General features: G+C 43.8%; 2 protein-coding genes across 3 annotated transcripts in view; one reads left to right on the top strand and one right to left on the bottom strand.

Moving 5' to 3' along the window:
- Positions 1-1,932: 1,932 nt before the first annotated feature.
- ldhd (lactate dehydrogenase D) lies at positions 1,933-12,564 on the top strand. The gene is made up of 11 exons (XM_071326194.1): positions 1,933-2,160; positions 6,897-7,009; positions 7,401-7,542; positions 9,796-9,937; positions 10,251-10,410; positions 10,607-10,806; positions 11,071-11,199; positions 11,340-11,467; positions 11,577-11,667; positions 11,793-11,904; positions 12,026-12,564. Exons 1-11 carry the CDS (start codon positions 2,062-2,064, stop codon positions 12,189-12,191), a joined length of 1,482 nt encoding a protein of 493 aa, XP_071182295.1. The 5' UTR covers positions 1,933-2,061; the 3' UTR covers positions 12,192-12,564.
- A 193-nt stretch (positions 12,565-12,757) lies between these two features.
- The window catches only part of znrf1 (zinc and ring finger 1), a 34,409-nt gene continuing 30,669 nt past the window's right edge, over positions 12,758-16,497 (bottom strand). Inside the window, exon 5 of one of the 2 annotated variants that reach the window (XM_071326196.1) lies at positions 12,758-15,608. The gene's annotated coding sequence lies outside the window, so the exon portion shown is untranslated. Of the gene's footprint in view, positions 15,775-16,497 lie in introns of both variants that reach the window. The other variant, XM_071326195.1, reaches the window with a different exon arrangement.

Below are 16,497 nucleotides of genomic sequence, written 5' to 3'. Positions count from 1 at the left end.
TTACTTCCGCAATCTTTAAATGCTACAGTTAAAAAAGGTCCAATACAGCTGTTTTTATCTCAATATAAAATCATTTCTGAGTATCTTACTGTGATTGTTTTCAATTAAAATGGTCAAAAAGAAACAAAAATAGCTTCTTAGCAAAGAGCAATTTCTCAAGCAAGAATTTTGCTAGGACTGTCTGGGAATGGTCTGTGGGAGGGGACAACTGAAAACTAGCTTTGGAACTCTCTAATTGATCTATTAACTAATTTTGCACCTGGCCAAACTCCATCCCACCAAAACAGGCAGAAATTTCAGGAGGTCTTTTCAAACAGCTCTTACAACAAAATTGCATTATCATCATTTTTATAATATTATTCCAACCTCAGTGTGGAAATATATATATAACACAGGGAAATCATGTTTTTGACTGCACTGGACCAAGCCGTTACCCAAGGTCTGGTTAGTTGAGACTAATGTGTAGGCAGGTACCTGGCGTGAGGTCGACGTCAGAAGTGTGATGACGCGAAAGCGTAAGACTTTGCTGTTAAGATCAGAGACTCGTCTCCTGAGTATGCACCTTCGTTCAAGGTGTACATACCTATGTCTCCTAATTACAAACCAAGTAATCTCACTTATAGGTCATCAAGCTCTCTTGAGACCCTTGATGATCCGCAAAATGGAGTCAGTCAGCAGTGGTGAGCGCTCTTAAGTTGAACCAGTCCAGGATGTATTGGGCCTACCTGTGGTGGCAGGTGTGGTAGAGTCTTCCAACGTTTGCCCTGAGAATCGTACCAGAGATGACTTTGGACGGGTAGGAGTGCGATTTTTGGAAAGAGGGGATTCCTGCTTTTTGGCTGACCCATACATTGAGTCAAGCTGGGTAAAGGACAAACTGATTACATTTGTGAAAGTTTCGAGAAGTGGAATTGTTTAGATTTGTGTATCTGCCTCCTAGAGGAAGTGGGCACTTGGAGTCACGCGGCTCGGGACTCAACCTGTGGTGGGCTTTGCTCTCTGGAGCCACTAAAAAGGGTGATCAGTGGGATAGCGTTGAGTGTAGAGGTGGATCAAATTAAAAGGTATATTCCTAGTGTTTGTGACACCGACCGTTTGGTAAGACGTAGACTCGGTAGCAATGGTGAGACTGAGAATACCCTGTCTGTTATGTTTAGCTTTGCTATTCTGTGAGGGCCTATGTTCTGAACCCGCTTCGGTGCTTTAGCTGCCAAGGATTCGAACATGTTGCAGCAGTGTGTAGAAGGGAGATCCCACGATGTGAGAAATGTGCAGGAAGGTATAGTCAGAGGGAGTGTACAGTTGGGATAGAGAAAGCCCTGTAGTCAACTGTGGAGGTGCCCATGCAGCTGGGGATCCGAAGTGCCCTGTGAGAGAGAGACAGGTTGAGATTGCCAGAGTTCAAGTGGGGCAGAAAGTTTCCTATGAGGCAGTGAAGAGAGTAGAAGATAACCCAAGGATGAGTGAGTCGACTGGGATGCCCCCATGAGTAGGCCTGAAGAGAGAGAGCCAGCGAGGATGTTTTAGTAAGGTTGGATTTCTTGCATTTATAGCCATGGTGATCAACTGCACTGCACTGATTGGGTGGAAATCACAGAAAATATATGTGGTAGTTGCAGCAGCAGATAAATATTTGGGTGTGAAATATTTTTAGTTTAGAAGATCTACAGGATGTTTTGAGAGAAGGGGTTCCATCCTCCCAGGCCGACAGCCTGTTGTAGGCTCGTTTAGGGCCAAAGTTGTGGGATGGGGTGGTGGGATAGTGTATAGGTGCAGGGTTAGATGTTGGTGCAATTAAAGTTTTTCCCATTCCCCTTTTCCCTTTTTTTTGGTCACAAAATGTGCAATCCGTACTCTGGCCTGCGAATGGCAGCAATACAACACAGCATCTGGTCTACCAGAAAACCAAACGAAGAAGAGGTCTCGACGTCACTACTGTAAACTTCTGATCCGGAAGAATACTTTGTCCATTATGAAATCACAGGCAACAGATAAGTGAATTTAGTATACAGTAGTTTATTATAAAAAATATTTCACGGGCCGACATTCTGATCTGTGAATATGACCTTCGCCATGAGACCAACGCGACGCTTGTACGCTCACCTGTTAACGTCTAATTTCGTGCAGTGTCGCACTATCAAGAAAGAACACACTTTAAAAGTGAGCATTCAGTTAACTTGGTAATGTGTCCGTTTGTTCTGATATTTTGACCATACCGGTAGTTAATGTTTAAAAGCTTAATGAGCTGCATGATATAATCTTGTTCTGGTAGATAGATAACCGAAATGCACGACTGCATTTATTCTGTAGGCTAGTAGAGCCTTAGCCCTTGATCATGACTCCGTTCCATTGCATTACACATGAGAGTCATTGGACGAAGGCGTCTTCTGTAGGGGGAGTTTTGTTAAGATCCCGACGCTCGGTCTGAACATTAACATGCATCTCTTGCGCTACTGTTTTTGGAAACACAATAACATTTTCTTTCATATCAGCGAGAAATATTCGCTTTTTTGTTAAACTAAAGGTTAAATTGATACACACCTTGTTAAGGTTAGTGTGGCCATTTCTATATGTTACAGCACTTGTTTACTGAAGACAAGAGGCTATCTAGCATGTTCCGAACACCTGTGTGTACTGCTGCGTTCAAAACAACTGGGAACTCAGTGCAAATCATGAAGTCATTGATCGTCTGGTTGGAACTCGAGAGAGGCCCAGGTTCCTGAGTTGGAATTCAGAGTTGGGTAACCCTTCAAATCGATTTTTCCCAGTCAGAGCTAGTTTATCCCGTGTTCCCAGTTTTTTTAAATTTCATCCGACTTCCGAGCTCCCAGTTGTTTTGAACGTGGCATAAGGGTAACTCGGGATGTGAAGCTGAAGTGTAGTTTAGTCAGGAGGCACCCATAGCTGAATGGATCTGTGCAAACTGCTACATTATGTGTATATGTTTTATTTGAAATATTCTTTCTCACTGATGAAAGATACGATATTTTTCGAAAGCTATATAGCAAGTGATGATTATTTACATTTATAAACGTTACAATACAGCGTCGGGATTGTAGTTCACGTGTGGCATTTGTGGGCGAAGCTAATGGCTGAGAACTGTAGGGAGAAGGCATAATGCGACCTAGTTTTCCAGAGCAAGTATAGCCTAGCCATCTAGGCAACCAAGTAAGCAAAATTACGTTGAAAATATGTATTTTTCAGACGTGGACATCACATGCATTTCAGGTGCTGGACGTCAAAATATATATTTTACGAAAATTAAAAGACGTCTTATACAGACGTCACAGAGACGGTTTTTTCCAGATGTTGAAAGACGTCTTCTCCGGACATTGAAATCAGTGCGTTATAGGTGTTGAATGAAAGGTAAAAATAGGTATTTTACGGACGTGGAAAATACTGATTTTTCAGGCATTGAATCTATGGCCAAAATTCAACTGCTATACATTCTTAATTAAGTAAGTATTATATCGCAATAATATTTGCGATATATCTTCCTAGGAAAGAGGAGCAGACGGCAGACCACTTCAACTACAATAGCATTCTAGAGTAACGGTTACAGATGTTTTATTTTTTTGCTATGACTGAAATGTTGTTGTTTATCTATCTTAGTTGAATGCACTGACTAAGTCACTCTGGATAAGAGTGTCTGCTGTTTGACCTAGACCTAAATGTAAAAACAAATTAGTTGAATGCACCAAGTCACTCTGGATAAGAGTGTCTGCTGACTGACCTAAATGTAATAACAAATGTAATGCAAAGCATGATGGGTATTATTAGGTGCGCCCCCAAACAATTACACGTTTGGTCGGTGCGAGCCAGATCTAAATCTGAACGAATCATACAGTACGGCACAGTTTAGTATAGTAGAACACAGAGTACAGTACAGATCCCGGTTTCGGGCTTATGAGTGTTTTAACACTGCATCTTTCCTACAACTGGCGAAGATGTAACATGCGTTTCCCAAAACACCACACGGTCGCTAAGTGTTTTGTTGAAGCATGTGTCTATACTGATGGAGTCGAAAGAAACGTAGAGCTGCTCTCGGATCACCCTTTTCCATTAAAATCTTACCTTAACATTATAATTATTTCACAATACTGATGACGAATCAGCTACTAGAGAGATAAACACTCATGGCTGCAAATATTGAGGTGGTTTATTCTAATTCTTATCCAATAAAAATGCACTAAATCACAGATTTGGAACATTGAGCTCATGTTAGGCTACACATCATGAAATATGTTACAGGAGCCAAATAAAACTAAATTGAATGAACATGAAATGTATTTCATGTTCATTGAAATACAGTATATAGGCCTATGTAGCCTATACTGTACATTAGGTAGGCTATTTATCTAATGCAGTCATCTCAGTTTTCATTTGATGCATCTTTTCATCCTTTGCTTGTTTGCAACAATTTCAAAGACATTGTATTTGTAGTCAACTTCGTTGTGAAGTTATCCGCATCACAGAGACACATAAACCTCTTCTGTGTATGTGTGTGTGTGTGTATGCTCCTACCAGGTGGCGTGGCGAGAATCTGTCTCCGCACCACGTGCGCTCACCACTGGTGTCCCCCAGGGCTCTGTTCTAGGCCCTCTCCTATTCTCGCTATACACCAAGTCACTTGGCTCTGTCATATCCTCACATGGTCTCTCCTATCATTGCTATGCAGACGACACACAATTAATCTTCTCCTTTCCCCCCTCTGATAACCAGGTGGTGAATCGCATCTCTGCATGTCTGGCAGACATATCAGTGTGGATGACGGATCACCACCTCAAGCTGAACCTCGGCAAGACGGAGCTGCTCTTCCTCCCAGCTCTTTTTCCCTCCCGGGGAAGGACTGCCCGTTCCATGATCTCGCCATCACGGTTGACAACTCCCTTGTGTCCTCCTCCCAGAGTGCTAAGAACCTTGGCGTGATCCTGGACAACACCCTGTCGTTCTCAACTAACATCAAGGCGGTGACCCGTTCCTGTAGGTTCATGCTCTACAACATTCGCAGAGTACGACCCTGCCTCACGCAGGAAGCGGCGCAGGTCCTAATCCAGGCACTTGTCATCTCCCGTCTGGATTACTGCAACTCGCTGTTGGCTGGGCTCCCTGCCTGTGCCATTAAACCCCTACAACTCATCCAGAACGCCGCAGCCCGTCTGGTGTTCAACTTTCCCAAGTTCTCTCACGTCACCCCGCTCCTCCGCTCTCTCCACTGGCTTCCAGTTGAAGCTCGCATCCGCTACAAGACCATGGTGCTTGCCTACGGAGCTGTGAGGGGAACGGCACCTCCGTACCTTCAGGCTCTGATCAGGCCCTACACCCAAACAAGGGCACTGCGTTCATCCACCTCTGGCCTGCTCGCCTCCCTACCTCTGAGGAAGTACAGTTCCCGCTCAGCCCAGTCAAAACTGTTCGCTGCTCTGGCACCCCAATGGTGGAACAAACTCCCTCACGACGCCAGGTCAGCGGAGTCAATCACCACCTTCCGGAGACACCTGAAACCCCACCTCTTTAAGGAATACCTAGGATAGGATAAAGTAATCCTTCTAACCCCCCCCCCCTTAAAAGAGTTAGATGCACTATTGTAAAGTGGTTGTTCCACTGGATATCATAAGGTGAATGCACCAATTTGTAAGTCGCTCTGGATAAGAGCGTCTGCTAAATGACTTAAATGTAAATGTAATGTAATGTATGAAGTGACACTGAAGGGCAAAACGCATCTAACGACGCACTTAACTGTTCTAAGAGTGGTCTGAGGCAGGCGTTAGAATATAAGCGTTTATAGTGCTCAGATATCTATCGATGAACTTAGCCTTAAGATGCTTTTGGGAAACCAGGCCCAGTACAGTAGAGTTTTATTCGGTAGAATACGACACAGTAGAGATACATTTAGTAGAGTACAGTTTAGTAGGGTACAATATGTTTCCGAAACTCTGTCCTGGTGCCCCAATTGGGTGCATGTTTTGGTTTTTACCCTAGTACTACACAGCTGATTCAAACAATCATAGCTTGAGGATGAGTTGGTTATTTGAATCAGCTGTGTATTTATTTAACCTGGCAAGTCAGTTAAGAACAAATTCTTATTTACAATGACGGCCTACCGGGGAACAGTAGGTTAACTGCCTTGTTCAAAACGACAGTTTTTTACTTTGTCAACTCTGGGATTAGATACAGCAACTTTTCGGATACTGGCCCAATGCTCTAACCACTAGGCTACCTGCCGCCCCTAGTGCTAGGGCAAAAACCAGTACACCTGTTTAACGTCCCATCTGAAAGACGGCACCCTACAAAGGGCAATGAGCCCAATCATTGGGTTATTCTATTTTGACCAGAGGAAAGAGTGCCTCCTACTGGCCCTCCAACACCACTTCTAGCAGCATCTGGTCTCCCATCCTTGGACAGACCAGGACCGACCCTGCTTAGCTTCAGAGGCAAGCCAGCAGTGCTCTACTATATTGTACTGTACTATACTCTACTTTTCTTTACTGTACTTTCCCGTCCAAACTTGTGAAACATAGATGTCTATGATTGACCCAAAAAAGACGTTGCATGACGTCAAATGCTTAGTGGGTACTTTCTTAAGGTGCAGAAAACAAGGGTCTCTCCTTGTCAATCCTTATCTTTTGTCGTTTTTTTTGGAGTTGTAATTTTCGGGACTTGTGAACAGTAATGCTTTATTACTTGTTACAAGCATGTATACATGTCTTTTTAAGGCTTATAATTATATTTATTTCTGTGCATTTTTTTTTAAATTCACCTTTCTGCCTTTCTTGTCTATAGAAGTATACAGTGTATTAATTCAGTCACAAGTCCAATAAGCCTATGTGGTTCTTGTATAGTTCCCTTGTTCAGGTATGGCTATACTGTTATTATTGTGTGTGTCCCTGTGTTAGAATGGTGGGTGGGAGCGGGTGATCCCTGCATTCCGCTCTGTGTGTGGTGAAGATGGAGTGTCCTTGGGTGAAGCAGTCAGGGAGCAACATGGCAGAGACGAGTCTGTACACAGGTGAGCTCAGCCATCTCGCACAGAGCAGGTGTGTCCTGTCTCCAACATGCATGCACACATACGCACACACTCGATTTGTGTATGTGTTTCAGGGTTGGGGTCAAATTCGAATTGAAGCCAGTCAATTCAGGAAGTGAACTTAAATTACAATTCAATAATTGAAAAAAGTGCATTTATTTTCAATGTCTTCTCAATAAACTGAACAGTAGAAGCTATTTAAAAAAAATCGAAATCTGAATATTCAATTCATATAAATTCCTGAATTGACTGCCTTCCATTTGAATTGACCCAACCCTGATGTGTTTCTTGTGATGGATAGCTTCAGGGATTCGGGGTGTGCCTTTGTGGTTCTAGGAGTATCCAATAAGTCTAAGTGATTGTTCTGTCCCAGATGTCGCCCCCCAGACGTAGTGGTGTGGCCGCGGAGTGTGGAGGAGGTCAGTGCCCTCGCCAAGATATGCCACCACCACCACCTTCCCATCATCCCCTTTGGCACAGGCACAGGCCTCGAGGGAGGAGTAGGTGCACTTAAGGTGAGAGCGAATCAGTCTGTGTCAAGAAAAAAGATAAATACCAGCCTGGAAAGTTTGATTAATCTCTCTGTGAATTTATAGAGGAATTTATATATAATTTGATTAAGATAATTGATTGTACACAAATTAGCCATTTTAATTGATAGGATTCAGATAATCTTCAATAAATATAGTACCCAACATCCAATTTGGAACTTAATTCTTCCTAACAATGAGTAAGACATAAGGAATTCAATAAATTATAAAAAGCCACCCATGGAGCCTACACACCCCATGCCAATCCAACCCCAACAACCAGTATACAGTATCGTTTATCAGTGTTTGAAAAGTAGTATGAAGTATTGCTTCTTCTGCGTCCTTTGTAATGTATTCCCTGTGAATCTGGTGATGTTTTTTCCCCCTGTTCAGAGAAATTAGTCATTGAAGTCACTTGCATTATTTACCATAAATAAGTGTGAAAGTACCACGTTTTGTCCAATAGATGCCACTGTTCCTGCTACTGCCACCACACCCTTTAATCCATGTTGCTGGTCTCTTGTGTTTATCAAATGGATCACAACATTCTCTTTGCAACTTTGGGTAGAAAACCAATAGATTTTGCTCATGATGAAAATAGATTTTATGGTCATCCTCACAATTCGAGCCTGTCCTCCATGAAAGCAATTCCGTTTTTCATTCTCCTAAGCTTAATTTCTCTCCATGAAACAGACCCTCTGTGTGTGGTGTATTCCCTTCAAAAAGGTCTGGATTAGTTAGACCATTCCTGGTGAACAAACAAACCATTAGGGTACAGCACTTCAATGGTAAAAGTCCCAAATACACACTGTATATATAGTGTTTTGCAGTGGTAAGTGTATTGGGTTGGGTTAAATGGTAAATGTCACCAATCACACTACATAATAGAGATGTTTTCTAAGAATTTGATTGAAAAACATATGACTGCCATGCAATGGATTATATTTGAATTATTTCATAAGGGTTGTCATAACATTTTATTCACTAGCCCATTTCTCCATCAAAGTTTTGGGCTTGAAAGAAAGGTCTTCATATGAGAATTGCACCGTACGGATAGTTCTCAGACAGCTGCCATTTGTTGGACTATTCAAGGAGAGCTGGGTTGAAGCATTAGGTTGCTAAGAGAAGGACAAATTGAATTGCTTTCATGGAGGACTGGCTTGACCACACAATTGACCACACAATCAATTTTCATCATGAGCAAAAGCTATTGGTTTTTCTACCCAATTTCCAAAGAAAACGTTGTGATTCATTTAATAAACACAAGAGACCAGCAAAATGGATAAAACGGTGCAGTGGCAGTAGCAGGAACAGCAGTATCTATTGGACAAAACGTGGTACTTTCACACACATTTATGGTAAATAATGCAAACGACTTCAATGGCTAATTTCTCTGAACAGGGTTAAAAACCATCACCAGATTCACAGGGATATACATTACAAATGGTGAATAAGCAGTACTCTAAGCCACAGCTCCATACTACTTGTCAAACATAGAGAACTCAATCAATCAAATGTATTTATAAAGCCCTTCTTACATCAGCTGATGTCACAAAGTGCTGTACATTAACCCAGCTTAAAACCCAAAACAGCAAGCAATACAGGTATAGAAGTATGGTGGCTAGGAAAAACTCCCTAGAAATGCCAGAACCTAGGAAGAAACCTAGAGAGGAACCAGGCTGTGAGGACACTGATTGATGGGTGGGATTGGCCTGTGTGGCTTTTCACCATTTTATTAGATTCCTTGTGTCTCACTCAATGGTCAGAAAAGTTCAGACCAAATTGGATGTTGGGTACTATAATTTGTTGAATATTATGTGAATCCAATTTGGGTGCAATCAATCAGCTTTATTTCTCAATAACAATCTGAGATGGTGGGTGTCATGGCTTTTTGAAATGACCCTAGAGAGAAAGATTACTAGAGTGAGAGAGAAAGTTGTTTTTGTGTAAAAGCCGTAATAATTGACGTTTTTTGTTTCTCGCACAATGTTAGTCGGAATGTGTGACAGAGTAAGACAGGATGCAGTGTCATCTCCTAAAGGTGTCTAAATGAAGGGTGCTGTGTAAGAGGTCTTGAAAAAGGGCTCAATGTGTTGTCAGTACACAGCGCAGGCAGACGTCTGTACAGTGCATCCCTGACCTCTGATAACATGGGTCCTTGTATTCACAACGTTTCATTGAGGGTCTATAGGAAGTATTCCAATTGTGTGTGTGTGTGTGTGTGTGTGTGTGTGTAAGGGCGGGGTGTGTTTTAGTCTGAGGAACATGGACAGGGTGTTGGACCTCCATCAGGAGGACTTTGATGTGAGCGTGGAGCCAGGTGTGACACGCAAAGGCCTCAACTCCTACCTGAGAGACACGGGCCTGTGGTTTCCTGTCGGTGAGTCACGTGACCTGCAATGATGTCACTGCTCCAACGGGTAGGCCCCATAGGCCTGTCACTATACACGCGCCTGAGTTTAGTTAATCATTGTGAAATTAAGGGGCACGTTTTTCTATCGTGAAATAGGGGTCCATGGGTGGAAAATGTTGGGAACCCCTGATATAAGTAATCATACAAACTACTTTCATGTACAATGGTATTGCATGATCGTCATTCTAGCTGGCATTTTGTGCCTGAAGTTGTGAAGAATATTTGTGAAGTGTTGGGTATGAAATCACTGAGGTGTTCTACTGTCTGTCGGCACACACAGACCCTGGTGCAGACGCGTCTCTGTGTGGCATGGCTGCCACCAGTGCATCAGGCACCAATGCGGTGCGCTACGGCACCATGCGGGAGAACGTACTCAACCTAGAGGTGGTGCTGGCAGATGGATCCATCATCCACACAGCAGGCAGGGGGCGCCGGCCCCGGTAACAGTCCCAGACATAAATATATTCATGGTTATATACATCATTGGTTACACTGCCAGGCCTGAAACAGAAAGTGACAGTTAAAACATGTTTTAGTGTTTAGCTATTAACAACCTATGTGGCGTTCTCTCTCTTTCTGTAATTTCCCCAGTAATGAGGACATGTATGACCTTTGACCTTCTCTCATCTCCGTTAGGAAGACATCAGCGGGGTACAACCTGACCAACCTGTTTGTGGGTTCAGAGGGCACTCTGGGGGTGATCACGAAGACCACCCTGCGTCTCTATGGGGTGCCAGAAGCCATGGTGTCTGCTGTGTGCACCTTCCCCTCTGTCCAGGCAGCAGTAGACAGCACTGTGCAGGTCCTCCAGACTGGAGTGCCCATCGCACGCATCGGTGAGTAGACGAGGTGGCCGTTTACTAGTTTTTAACACAGAACTTACCTCTGCGTTCATTGTTTTCTTACTGAAAGGTGCCTGTCCATCTTAAACTGACACTGAGCAAGAGACTGCTATGCATTCTTACTCAGAGTAACCAAGGGCTTTAGACACTAATTGGAGGACCTGATGCTATTTGAAACACTGACCAAGTGTTTTTTACCACCATCTTCTCAGTGGAGCTGGAGCCTTGTTCTAATCCAACCACGTCTGTCCTTTCCAGAGTTCCTTGATGATGTGATGATTGACGCCTGTAACAGCTTCAACTCGCTGTCCTACCCCGTGGCCCCCACTCTCTTCCTGGAGTTCCACGGCACTGAGAAGAGTCTGGAGGAGCAGGTTACCGTCACAGGTGTGTGTTTTGTTGCTGTACGGTGTTATACTGAATGTGTGATGTAATTGTACGTTAAGTTAACGTTACTTGCGATAGTTTGCTGTAAATTTGACTTGTGAGTGAGATTTCTTCTTATTTGTTGATTGGAAACTGTCCAGAGGAGATCACGCAGGCTAACGGTGGGTCAGACTTTAGCTGGGCACGGGATGCAGAGACCCGCGGGCGCCTGTGGAAGGCACGACACGATGCCTGGTACGCTGCCCTGGCACTCAGACCGGGCTGCAAGGTAAGTAAGGCTCTGACTCAAATAATTATTGCTAAATAATGTAATCACTTTGGCATTATTGTTTGTAATGTTGTAACAGAAATGTGCTGACTCCATTTTGGTCCTGCAGGCCTACTCCACAGATGTGTGCGTCCCTCTCTCTCGTCTCCCTCAGATCATTGTGGAAACCAAGGAGGACCTGATGCTAAACGGACTCACAGGTAACGGCTAGCTAACAATCAACACAGACTCCCTCGTGGGGCATCACTCAGGGTACAGTGTTTGTGTATGTTACTGTACATGTTTGTGTGACCAGTAGTGTATTGAGGATTCTTTCTCTTCTGAGGTCCGATCGCGGGTCATGTTGGAGATGGAAACTTCCATTGTATAATGGTCATGGACCCCAATGACCAGGATGAGGTCATTAGAGTTCATGAGTTCACTGAGCGACTGGCCAGGTACTGTATGTCTCTCTTTCCTCCATCCTTTTATCGCCATTAAATCGCCCCCTTGTTCCTGACCATTGAACTCATTCTCTCTTATCCCTGTATTTATAGTTCTGTTTCTCTCATGCTGTAGGAGAGCACTGGCCCTGGACGGGACATGTACGGGGGAGCACGGGGTAGGCCTGGGGAAACGAGCGTTGCTCCGAGAGGAGATGGGACCCCTGGCCATCGAGGTCATGCAGGGCCTCAAAGCCACCCTAGACCCCAAGAACCTCATGAATCCTGGGAAGGTTCTGTAGCTGAAGGTACTGTAGCTATGACCTTATCAGAGCACTGAATCAATGAATGAAGTGTAATACAATACCTTTGTCTGCCACAGGGTGTCAGGAGTTTGGTATTTTATAGCGTAACTGACTGAGTACCAAGGGCAAATTGTGTTATTTTTGCCTGTCCCCTGTTTTTCCTGTTAAGTTCCTCAGAATGAACTGCTGCTAATTTAGATGTTATTACAATGGAACAGTAGCTTGAAATTATTTATTTGCAACAAACCTAATGCAACGTGTTGTGTTTTTGTTTCTGCTAAATTGTGTGCACATACTGTATTCAAACTGTAAATTGGCCACTTCTGATTGACAATGAAGTATTTTTTTATAAAAATCCCTCATATTGCCATGGTGAAGTTGCTCTTATGTCTAAAGATTTCTTCTTACAATCTGATTTGTTCCTCTTAAGTCAATCTTAGCTGATGCCTTGAAATTGGGTGAACAAAGTAACTAAATGCATTTACACACCATTTCATGAGTAGATTTGTTAAACTTAACATTTAGGCCTGGAATCAAATTAAGGAAATTACATGGGAAAAATGTTTATTTTGACTTTTTTATTATTATATTTATCATTACTCATCCCACAGATTGCACATCAAAATCATGAGACAATTAGTTGATACCTCCAAAACAGGCATCCATTCACATCCTTGGGGAAAAAAAGTAATCAAAAGATATTAAAACTAAATAAAGCAAGAAATGAAGGTATGGCCCTTTAGAGCATTGAGCAGGGCTACAGTTAGCAGGAGACATTAAGTTATATAGTTTATATCATAACTGACTAGTAGTCTGTCTCCCCTGTGTCTGAGAAGCTTGGTGGTTGTCTGCTTGCTTAATGAATGGTTTTTGTAGTGCCCTCACAGGTATGAAGCAGATAACCCTGCAAAAATACTGTTCTCTACATTTTAATCTAGCACAAATGGAAAAAAATATTCACCCATTTGTTCAGCTTTGTTTTTTGTTTTTTTCAGAATCATCATTCTGTTATTCTTTATACATTAGAGGCATTCTGAAGAGTACTGTGAGTTGACAGATTTGGAAAAACAAATCTTCTTAAATGTGAATAAATAAATTGTAACCCCGGAATAGCTCAGTTGTAACCCCGGAATAGCTCTAAAATGTTTGGGTTGATGGGTCTTGAACACCTCCATTACAAATCAGCCAACACAACCAGAGAGGACATTACCTATTTCAGCAGAAAGCATATGGGGCACAGACAGTCTCTTAGGCCAAGAGGCATCACACTCACATGAACACACTCAAGGCCCTTACTGATCAGAATGAGTCATTTCTTTGTGTCTCCCCATCACAGCAAAAACCTGGCGGACAAAAATAAGTACATAGAGTATGTCATGTCAATTTTCTGTAACTGTAAACATTAGCGAAATAAAGGGAGAAAGGACACAGTCACACAGGGAAATTGGACATCTAAATTGTAAACGTTTCAAACACAGACCAACACACAGTATTGTCTCAGACTTCTATTTGACCCTTTAGCAAATCAGGCTCTCACACTACAGAGATCATCATCACCCCAACCACACCACAGGTATGGTGACTGACATCCTCACCGCCCCAGCACATAGAAGAACGTAAACCAACGAACCCCAACTGTCCCCCACAACACACATTCACACACCACCAAGCATAAACAATGTACCCCCTCCACACATTCACACACCACCAAGCATAAACAATGTACCCCCTCCACACATTCACACACCACCAAGCATAAACAATGTACCCCCTCCACACATTCACACACCACCAAGCATAAACAATGTACCCCCTCCACACATTCACACACCACCAAGCATAAACAATGTACCCCCTCCACACATTCACACACCACCAAGCATAAACAATGTACCCCCTCCACACATTCACACACCACCAAGCATAAACAATGTACCCCCTCCACACATTCACACACCACCAAGCATAAACAATGTACCCCCTCCACACATTCACACACCACCAAGCATAAACAATGTACCCCCTCCACACATTCACACACCACCAAGCATAAACAATGTACCCCCTCCACACACCACCAAGCATAAACAATGTACCCCCTCCACACACCACCAAGCATAAACAATGTACCCCCTCCACACACCACCAAGCATAAACAATGTACCCCCTCCACACACCACCAAGCATAAACAATGTACCCCCTCCACACACCACCAAGCATAAACAATGTACCCCCTCCACACACCACCAAGCATAAACAATGTACCCCCTCCACACACCACCAAGCATAAACAATGTACCCCCTCCACACACCACCAAGCATAAACAATGTACCCCCTCCACACATTCACACACCACCAAGCATAAACAATGTACCCCCTCCACACACCACCAAGCATAAACAATGTACCCCCTCCACACATTCACACACCACCAAGCATAAACAATGTACCCCCTCCACACAAGCACACACCACCAAGCATAAACAATGTACCCCCTCCACACATTCACACACCACCAAGCATAAACAATGTACCCCCTCCACACAAGCATAAACAATGTACCCCCTCCACACAAGCACACACCACCAAGCATAAACAATGTACCCCCTCCACACAAGCACACACCACCAAGCATAAACAATGTACCCCCTCCACACAAGCACACACCACCAAGCATAAACAATGTACCCCCTCCACACAAGCACACACCACCAAGCATAAACAATGTACCCCCTCCACACAAGCACACACCACCAAGCATAAACAATGTACCCCCTCCACACAAGCACACACCACCAAGCATAAACAATGTACCCCCTCCACACAAGCACACACCACCAAGCATAAACAATGTACCCCCTCCACACACAGAACAAGTGTAGTTTGACTGGCATCTTCACTGCCTCAACACATATAGAAGCATAAACTACACCCCTGACACCACCCACCCACCCACACACAACCCAAACAGAAACCTACACAGACAGACCCTGCCCCGCCAATTCTGCACCTCACACACCGCTACTCCACCTCAAAGCGAAGACTAAGAGAAACACATGTGACTCCAGCTAATGAGTGAGTGGGTGGGTGCTGTAACTCTGGTGATTGGGGGGCTTCTGTCGGATGATCAGACAACGTCCTGGGAGTCGACCTTTCCCTGGCACACAGGGTGCATCCAGCCCGATTCTTCCTCCTCCCCCGTCTCTTCCGGTGAAGGCCATGCGAGGACTGGATCCAGATGAGTGACAGGGAGCCAGGGACCGCTAGACTCTGGAGGCAGAATGGAGGGCAGAGCAGGGGGCCAGGGCATGTGGTGGGGCAACTGGCTGGCTGGGGTGGGGCGACAAGCGGCCTGGTGAGGCAGTTTGCCTGGAGGGGTCAGCCTGGTTGGGCCGACTGGCAGTCTCTAGGGCTGAAGGGGAAGGGAGGAGGGGCACTCCTTAATGCATGTGGAAGTGACAGTATTGGCTTGATGTTTCTTTTGGTTCAGTTTGCTAGGAATTTTCTTGATAGATCAATTGATTGGTTGTTTTGGTTACTTCAGTATCCAGATATCCATGGTTGGACCATAAAGTGCCCTGAGAGGTTATAACCATATAATCAAAGTGGATACACAAAGACAGTTAAGGGTGTTATTTTAAATGTATAATTCACACTTACAGAATGCTATAATTTCATACCGACTGAGAATGTTCGTTTTATTCAGGGTGGTTATACTGTACATGCATGTGTGCGTATGTATGCATCATACAGTGCATTTACACTGAGTATACCAAACATTAGCAACACCTTCCTAATATTGAGTTGCTCAATTAGTCGGGGCGTGGACTCTACAAGGTGTCAAAAGCGTTCCACAGGGATGCTGGCCCATGTTGACTCCAATGTTTCCCACAGTTGTGTCAAGTTGTCTGGACGTCCTTTGGGTGGTGGACCATTCTTGATACACACGGGAAACTGCTGAGTGTGAAAAGCACAGCACCGTTGCAGTTCTTGACACACTCAAACCAGTGCGCCTGGCACCTACTACCCCGTTCAAAGGCACTTAAATAATTTGTCTTGCCCATTCACCTTATTTAACCTGTCTCCTCCCCTTCATCTACATTGGTTTGAAGTGGATTTAACAAGTGACATCAATAAGGGATCATAGCTTTCACCTGGATTCACCTGGTCAGTCTGTCATGGAAAGAGAAGGTGTTCTTAATGTTTTGTACACTCAGCGTAGATGTTAGTGAGTGAGCTATTTCAAGAGTACGTTCTCATCATATTACTACTACCGAGTTACACTGAGTGAGTGTTCTATT

This window comes from Salvelinus alpinus, chromosome 9 (assembly GCF_045679555.1).
Source record: "Salvelinus alpinus chromosome 9, SLU_Salpinus.1, whole genome shotgun sequence".
Classification (NCBI taxonomy): Eukaryota; Metazoa; Chordata; class Actinopteri; order Salmoniformes; family Salmonidae; genus Salvelinus; species Salvelinus alpinus.
This window is presented reverse-complemented; position numbering and strand designations above follow the sequence as displayed.

Coding starts and splice junctions, on each gene's coding strand:
- ldhd (XM_071326194.1), top strand. CDS start 2,062: ATGACCTTCGCCATGAGACCAACGCGACGCTTGTACGCTCACCTGTTA. Junction 10,411..10,606: donor GGCAGGGGGCGCCGGCCCCG/GTAACAGTCCCA, acceptor CATCTCCGTTAG/GAAGACATCAGCGGGGTACA. Junction 11,468..11,576: donor CACTCAGACCGGGCTGCAAG/GTAAGTAAGGCT, acceptor TTGGTCCTGCAG/GCCTACTCCACAGATGTGTG.